Source organism: Protopterus annectens, chromosome 7.part0 (assembly GCF_019279795.1).
Source record: "Protopterus annectens isolate FY-2018-M chromosome 7.part0, PAN1.0, whole genome shotgun sequence".
NCBI classification, from domain to species: Eukaryota; Metazoa; Chordata; order Ceratodontiformes; family Protopteridae; genus Protopterus; species Protopterus annectens.
In genome coordinates, this window is record NC_056739.1 from 1,999,987,937 (window position 1) to 1,999,997,071 (window position 9,135).

The 9,135-nt window shown below is 41.3% G+C and overlaps 1 protein-coding gene across 3 annotated transcripts in view; it reads right to left on the minus strand.

The window, feature by feature from the left end:
• Window positions 1-8,828, minus strand: part of LOC122807296 (collagen alpha-1(VII) chain-like) — a gene marked incomplete at its 5' end in the record, with an annotated part of 1,562,855 nt that extends 1,554,027 nt beyond the window's left edge. For all 3 annotated transcript variants that reach the window (XM_044078425.1, XM_044078422.1, XM_044078423.1), the window contains 1 exon segment: window positions 8,685-8,828. In XM_044078425.1, coding sequence (XP_043934360.1) covers window positions 8,685-8,828 — 144 coding nt within the window.
• Between the last annotated feature and the right edge of the window lie 307 nt (window positions 8,829-9,135).

Below are 9,135 nucleotides of genomic sequence, written 5' to 3' on the forward strand. Positions count from 1 at the left end.
TGTGCTTTGCCATTTCTTTACAAATATGCACAAAGACGAAACAATCACACAGTTCTAATAAGTCTGTGAATGAAGTGGAGGCAGAAGGATGATGCAGATTTTCTCCAGGATTTGGCAACTGCAGTTTCAGCACAGTTCAGTATACTGATGCATGGGGGCTGTAACGATGAATACTTTAATTTAGTAGCATCTATGTATTCAGGTCCCCTTACCCCTCTGTCATAGCTGGCCTTTTCTACAAGCTCAGCTCCAAAGAAACTCTTTGTCACTTTCCATAGTGAAAATGGCATCCCTCTTTTAGGAAGTGATTCTTTTTCTGCTTAGTATGAGACATTATGCCAGAGTTTCTTGGAACAAAAAATGGAAGTCAACTCAGATCAAATATGGGGGCATGATTAATGAGAGAAGGACTATACTTCTTCCTTGGGGAAATGGTGTGATAATATACCACTGTAAGTGCATCCCTTTGGGGAAAAATGAGAAGTTAAAAGGCATAGAAAGCACTTCTTTAGGAGAGTGTGTCAAATTGGCGAAGCTATGTTCAGTGAATGTAAAATGTTTGAATGCTGTTTGCAGAGATTACTTTCCCTGACAGTGGAGTTTGCCTTTTTCTCCACGCCTGTGCAATCTGGAGTTGGTATATATAAGTAAAGGGTTGTGGAGGAGGGGGTAGGGTTTCTCACATAATTCCATAGGGACATCAAAAAAGCTTTCCTCCAATGTTCGCTGAAGGCAGTTTTGGTGAACAGTCTTCAAATTATTTACATTCACTGAAACTACCTAGGGTGAGTCAACATGAATCTCTTCCTTATGATGCAATCATAACAGCCCCTAGATCTTAGTCCAAAAGACTAGCAAGCATTTGCAGAAGTAAGTGTATATATATATATATATATATATATATATATATATATATATATATATATATATATATGTATATATATAATGCCACACGCTGCACAGTGTGGTGTGGAGTCAAGTAATTACGGCATGACTGACAAAAGAACTTATCAGGGTGCTCAGAGTGATTTTTTTTAGTCCATTGAGGCACTGAGACTGAAATAACGTACCTATAGGGGAGGAACTAAAGGGCATATGGCATGAGTGGTGAAAGGGGATAAATGTATGTATATAGTAATATTTTCACATTAGTCAGCTGCATACTGGTTAGCTCATGGAGTGCCAATTGTAGATCACAAGCCAGTGAATTTTGACTCAGTAGACCTCAGGAATGGCCTTTAAGCTTAGTGTGTGTGTGTGTGTGTGTGTGTGTGTGTGTGTGTGTGTGTGTGTGTGTCTGTGTGTGTGTCTGTGTCTGTGTGTGGGGGGGCAAGCTTAGGTTTCTTCATTCCTTGCAGTCCTAGCAACAACCCATTTGAAGAAACTGACTGCTTTCAGATCTAGATTTATATCTATATCTGTATCTATCATCTATACATCTATAATCTATACGTGCATGTGTGTGTGTGTGTGTGTGTGTGTGTGTGTGTGTGTGTGTGTGTGTGTGTGTGTGTGTGTATAAATGTATATGTATATATATATATATATATATATATATATATATATATATATGGATCTAGGATGTTTGATCGAAAGATCAAACGTCCAAATCCATAACCACCGAACACACTTTAATGAAAGCGCTTTCGTTAAAGCGTGTTAATAAAAAAAAAAAACACTATTTACGTTTCTGCAGGGGGGCTTTCCCCCCTGCACCCCCCATGTGGGGAGCTGTGCCCCCAATAACCCCCTACTTTAATATTCTCCCTCCGAGACCACATTACAGTTGGGAAAAGGGAATTTTCCCTTATCTGCACCGTAGTACAGCCTCAGCAACAGGCATACTTACGCTAAAGTGCTTCTTCGGTGAAAAGCACTTTCGCGTAAGTATGCTCGCCCTAAATGGATTCGGACATTTGATCTTTAGAATGTTAAATGTTCAGAACATTGCCATCAAAATACTGGCCCCAAAATAGTAAAATGGCACAGTACCGAAGTGCCGAAACACAGACACACAAAACATCAAATACTGTACATATGTTATTGTGGTGGGGGGAACAAGACCCTCCTGCTAATTATATATACCAATTCTGAGAACACATTACAGCTGGTAATGGGTAAAACCCCAAACCAAGCTGCTCAGCTATTTTGCAAAATTACACACCTTGACTGTGTGATATTTTCCTGTTTGTTGTTATGGTACTTCAGTATTGTGCCATTTCACTGTTTTGGGTTTGTTTTGAACATTCAACATTCTGACAGGGACCCAATGACAAAATGAGTACACCACTACACACCAAAATGAATTGGCTGAGACAAAATACATCAACTAATTTGATCTAAAACCATTTTAATTGAGTAAAAAAAAACATCACATTTCATTAATCACTTATGCAGACTAATCAGAACAGTACAACTATAAACACACTTGAAGCTATAAAGCGCGTTTTGGCGGGCTTTTCCAGCTATTGAGAACTCAGCACAGCTCCTCGTGGTGGCCAGCAGTGTTCCTCTAGCAGCAGAGACCAGAAAAGACTACCTTTCCAGATTTTAAGTATTTCTCTTGGCTTTTTTCGACTTTTTGTGCCTTTCAACTACTGTTTCTGCTTGTTTTATCAAAGTTTGCACTGTTTTTACTGTGTTTATAAGCTAAAACTGTTTACCGCACTTGCTAGTTTAAGTTTTGCCTAAAAGTTAAACTACAGGCTAATACACTCAAGTGTACTAGCTTTTGATAGCATTTAGTCGAAAATCATAGCATTTATTGTGTTTTCTGCTTTTCTGTAAACAAACTTGAAAAACAAAAAAAATATCCTTGTTTTCCATACTTTCCTAACTAGTGTTCCAGAGACCAGATTTTGCTGATCCCTGGGCTTTGTCTTGGTTCCTGTGTTTCTCCATTTTCCTTGTTTGGTCAGGGGGAAGTTTCTTTACTCACCAGTAAGAGTGGGGAGTACTGAGCTGCCTGTTTGTCCTTAGAGGAGTGGTTTAAGGCAGTAACTTGTAGTCTATTGGCCATTTTGGGTCATTTCCTGTCTTTTCCAGCCCCTGCTATAAAGCGTTTTTTAGCGCTTTAAGCGCGAATTATTCGGGCTACCTAAAGTCCACTCTTCAAATTTTCCCTTAAAACTACCTTCCTCGAACTATACTACTGATCTAATCAGCATATCCTATAACTAAAAAGATCATCTCTACTTGACTCCAAGTAGACTATTCTCTATCTGTTAAACCTAGCACTTGCTCCTACAGTACTTATTACCTTGATACGGCACTCTTGTCATAGATAGTACCCCAAAAAGGCAAACCCCATTCGGTCACCCAAGTCCCCCTGAATCTCTTTTAAAGTTTTTTTGTCTATTCCTTCTAGCATGTCGAGGGATCAGTTGCTAGTGTCCTCTCCTGCTCAGCTGGTGAACCTGGGAATATTGAGGCAATGTTACAATTGCCTCATGTACACAGACAACCCTCTCCTCCTCCCACAAAACACAAATACATGCGAGAGATGCAACTATAAACTGGAGGCTGAGCTCTCTCAGCATAGGACTGGCAAGACCAGTCAGGAGGAGAAGGTTACCACACACACTATAGACCCAGTCTCACATAGTACCATCACAACCTCAAATCATACACATAAACACACAAAGACATACTCGTAGGCTCTGATCAAAAATCTACCAAAACAGCAGAGGCCACCAAAGCAGGCACCCAAACAACCACCACCTCAGAACACAACACCTGCAACACATAGACCTCACAGTCAGAGTGTCAAACAGTCACAGCCCTTAAGGCCAAACACAATGCCAGACACACTAGTCATTGGTGACTCCATAGTCAGACACACTGATGTCCCGCTCACCAGACTGAGTAAGGAGAAGGTCACAGTAAGCTGCCTGTCGGGCGCTAGAATCCGCCACATAATGCAAGCACTCAGGTCTCTCAACAGCAGGTAACAATACGACTCAGTCATTGTCCACGCTGGTGTAAACGACCTGAGGACTACATGAAAAGAGACATTGAGGAGCTCTCTGATTATGTAGCCCAGGCAGGTATGACCCTGACCTTGAGCAGTATCCTACCTTCACCAAGAATGATGCCACAATACAGCGATAAGATGATCAGCTTTAACAATTGGCTTAAACTCTGGTGTCATTCAAAGGGGATCCAATGTCTGTCTGCCTGGGATGACATGCTGGACAAGCCACGCTAAGCGCAAAGGGGCGGCTTGCACCTGTCACCCTGGGATTCCGGATATTGGCAAAGGCTCTTGCCACCCCATAGTGCCTTTTTAGGCAAGGCTCAAATTCTAAACCTACCACCCTACAACACAAAAAGGAAAAAACTAAGGGTAATGCTGCTCAATGCCAGAAGTCTAAATCTCAAAATGCACGCATTCGAGGCCCTTCTCAGTATGGAGAACATTGATGTCTGTGCTGTGACAGAAACCTGGTTCAAGGCTCCTGAGAGCACCCCAGCACTATCAGGTTTTACCTCATATCATGCGTTCCGGCCCCAAAATCCGGACAATACCAAGAAAGGAGGGGGGGTATCCATATTCATCAAGGACACCCACACCTCAAGACTGGTGGCAACGCACGATGCATTGGAGACCATCCAGGTGCAATTAACCATAGGCAAGACTGCGCTGCAAATTGTAGCATGTTACAGGCCACCCTCACAAACTCAGGAACCTCACATGGCCTTCCTGAAAACACTAGAGGGGATAAATGTATCACCAAACACCATCATACTAGGTGACTTCAATTACCCTAATATAGACTGAGAACACTACTCAAGCCCAAACACCCTAGCCCAAAAGTTCCTGGAATTCATAAACTCAAATGCCATGGAACAACTAGTCACCATCCCCACAAGAGGAGAAAACATACTTGATCTCATCATCACGAACATGGGAGCACAATGTTCAACACCGAAGTATACCCCTCACTGGTGAGATCAGATCACAAACTAATCTCGCTAGAGGTCCTCATCCCACCCCCACCTGAAATAAAAAAAACCACAGTAAAGAAATTCTGCAAAGGCGACTTCACCCTTCTAAAGACCAGTGTGGTCTCCTTTAAGGCCCGGCGGAAAACAGTACTCAAGCCGCTGAATCACTTACAAATGCCTTCTACCAGCACCTGCAGGACTGCATGGATAAGGCAATCCCAAGCAAAACAAAGACTCTTTGTACCAAAGGCAAGCGTCCAGTCTGGTGGACCCCAGCCATAAACAAACTCTACAACAAAAGGAGGAAGCTACTACAAGATAGAGCAAAATCCTTAAAAGGTAAGACACCCTTGATCACTATAAGTAAAAAACTAAGAGCTCTCATAAAATCATCCAAAGCAAATTTTGAGAGAAAAATAGCTAAAGACTCAAAAGACAATCATAAGGCCTTCTTTAGCTAAGAAACCTGGGAGGAAACTCCCAGATAAGCTCAGAACTAGTTCAAAATGATGTGAAGATTACTGATCCTACAGACATTGCCAACATACTGGCTGACAGGTTCAGTGCAAACTTCTCCAAAAGGAGAGATATCTATACCAAACGATTTCAGCCCCGCAATCATCTCTAATGCCCAAGTGAGAACTGCTCTCTCCAAAGCAAAAAACACAGCATCCATGGGACCTGATGGTGTCCCCGGCTGTGTGCTCCACGAACTCAATGAGGAATTAAACCCACAGCTAGGACAGCTGTTTAATCAGAGTCTCACCTCTGATACGCACTCCAGGAGTGGCGCACTGCAACTGTGGTCCCACTTCACAAAGGCGGTGCCTCCACCGACCCTTGAAATTATCCGCCCATTAGCTTGACGAGCCTTATCTGCAAAGCCATGGAGAGGATCATAATGGACCTCATAAACAAAGACATAGGGAATTTGCAGACTTTGGATCCAACCCAGTTTGGCTTTGTCAAAGGCAGATCATGCCTTTTAAACTTGGTTGACTTTTCAAAACAGTCACCAAAGCCATTGATGAGGGAAAGGCAGTCCATACAGCCTACCTTGATCTGGCGAAGGCCTTCGATACAATACCCCACTCGGGTATCATTGAAAAACTCATCAGCTTAAATGTTAACCCATACATCACAAGATGGGTTGCAAACTGGCTGAGTGACAGAACCCACAGGGTCAGAGTTGCTGGCGCCATGTCAGACTCAAAGCCTGTCACAAGTGGTGTCCCACAGGGCTCAGTCCTGGGCCCACTCTTGTTTGGCATCTACTTTTCCAAGTACAAGCAAACACAGGAGGGTTATGGCTGACAAAGTTTGCAGATGACTGCAAACTGGCCATAGTAGAAAACACATCTGACACAGATATCCTTCAGAAGGGTCTCACAGAAACGGATAACTGGTGCCAGAGCCATGGCCTAAAGTTAAATGCCAAAAATGCATAGTCATACCCTTCGGGAAAAACAAGGTTACCCCTAGCTACCAAATAGGTGGCAATCCACTGAGCACAGAAGAAGTTATCAGGGACCTGGGGACCCAGGTTGATAGTAGTCTGTCATTCGACACCCATGTAGCTAAAGTAGTTAGGAAGACCTTCTACATTGCCCACCTTATCATGAAGGGATTCTCATCTAGATCAAGGGAGGTCATAGTCTCCTATACTCATCACTCATCAGACTAATGATTGAGTACAATGCCCCATTCGGAATGTATCTGACCCGACACTTGCAGCAGCTGGAGAGGCCACAAAAGTTCCTCACCAAAAGGATAAAGGGTCTCAAAATCTGTCCTATGCTGCCCGACTGAAAGAACTCCAGCTCTATTCAGGCTCAGAGGTGACCTTTGCCTAACATACAAGGCCATGTCAAACCCAGATTTGATGAATATGCTTCACCTCAAAAATCTAGATCCGTCAGAACCACAAGGGCGGAGACTTAAACCTCAACACGGCTATTAATAGGACGTGCTGGAGGGATAGATTCATCACCCAAAGACTCCTATGCTGTGGAACAAAATCCGGTATATGTGAGGCAGAGCACCTCGCTGGCCTTGTTCAAGAGAAATCTTGACCAATGGATGGGAGATCGCAGATATACCCCAGGGATTACCTCAGTGTCACTGCTCGACAGAGGCACAGCAAAATAATGGGTATAGTTCCCCATACTAAAGGGAAATGCCCTTGGGCAGATAGCCTAGTATGAACCTATGAACCTATGAACCTAAGTACTAGGAAAAAGACATACAAACAAACAAAAAACACCACTTGACATAAGTAAGCCTATTGTACAAACATATTAAAACACTATTTTGTATTTGGGGACAAAGCCTCAAACATCTTGCATAATATAATTCCATGGTTACACATCTGTTACCTAAGTGAATTCACCAGGATCTATGCTCTAGTCAGGAAGCAGCAACTCAGTTACTGTATATTTCAATTAATTTATCCGGTGACTGTGTAAAGATATCTACACTCAACAACATCATTTTTTGACTAAATAAATCTAAAGCATCTCTCTCTCTCTCATATATATATATATATATATATATATATATATATATATATATATATATATATCTTTATTTTATTTGGATCTGCTTCACTTGACCTAAAACACGCTTGACTGACACCATGATAATCGTATGGCTAGGCTTGTAAAGACTCCAGGGCCATTAGCCTAGTACACAGCTATGAACCTATGAACCCATTTGACTAATACCCAATTGACTTAAATTTCATTTGACTGACAACTCATTTGAGTGACTCCCATTTCACAGACAGCTTACAATGTTGAATCTTAACATACTAAATCTGAAACCATAGACAAGCATACTAAGAACACCAATAACTAACCCTTTCCAGAACTTAAACACTACTTAATTACCCTCTTAACAGAAATGGGACAATGTACAACCAAAGTAGGTGGGGGGGGGGCTATGCCCCCAACACCCCCCAATGTGGAGGGGCTGTACCCCCAATTATATATGCTAACTCCAGGATTGCACTACAGTGGGGAAAAGGGCATATACCTTTAACTTGCCTCACAGTACTCTACACACTGCCACTACTGCTGAGAATGCACAAAACATTTGCCAAATTACTTTAGATACTTCCTATAAAAATGTAAAGAGACAAACCCACATTTGGAAACACTACAACACTACTTTCTACATGACTATCGGAATTTTAACTGACAGCACTCTAAGTTACAGTAATTCTTTTTACCACAAGCAAGTCACAGGTGAAGGAAAACCCATAACAAGTCTATGTCTTAAATGTCAGTGAAATGGGAGTCAGTCAAATGAGTTGTCAGTCAAATGAAATTTAGCTCAGTTGGTTGTCGGTCAAATAGGTGTCAGTCAGATAAGTTTTAGGTCAACTGAAGTAGACCCATACACATATTATTTATATATACATATATATATATATATATATATAGATATATATAGATATATATAGATAGATAGATATATATAGGTATATATTTATATTTATAGAGTCTTAAAGTTGTGGGTTTTCTCATTAAGCCATGTTTAAGACTACTGCAGTGATCCTACAGCAATGGGTCTGTAATGATTACTTCTAAATTAGCACAGCTACAAAAGAATCTCAAACTAAGCTAAGAGAAATGAATGAACCAAAGGGGATGAAGATAATTTCGGAAGTTTTCATTCACCCCCTGGTATTCTTTCCTCCACTAGAATGAAACACAGAACAGAAGAGAGCAACTTACCAGAAGTCTTGGCTTCTCTTGATATTGCAATTGCGTCATCCCTAGATGGACCGTCCGCAAATATCACCATTATTGCAGGGACATTTTGTCTTCTTCCCACTGAAACATCAAACATGTAGTCTTTTGCAAACTTTACTGCTGCACCTATGGATATAAACAGAAAGGAAACGTAAATACGCTGATAAACACTGGGACTACAGCTTGATTGAAACTGTGAGAATGACATTAACTGGATGTAAGAAGAAGCAGTGGGGGGAGAAAACTGGGAATGACAAGTGGTTCCTATTCAGTTATATAATTATGCTACAACACCAAACAATAAATCACATAGGTTTTAGTTATCCCCTGTTTATCTGAGATATATTTTAGGAAAGATCCTTGAAAATGTGTCTGAGAACTAACCAAAAAAAAAAAAATGAATCATCTGATGACTTCTAAATTCTAAAAGGTT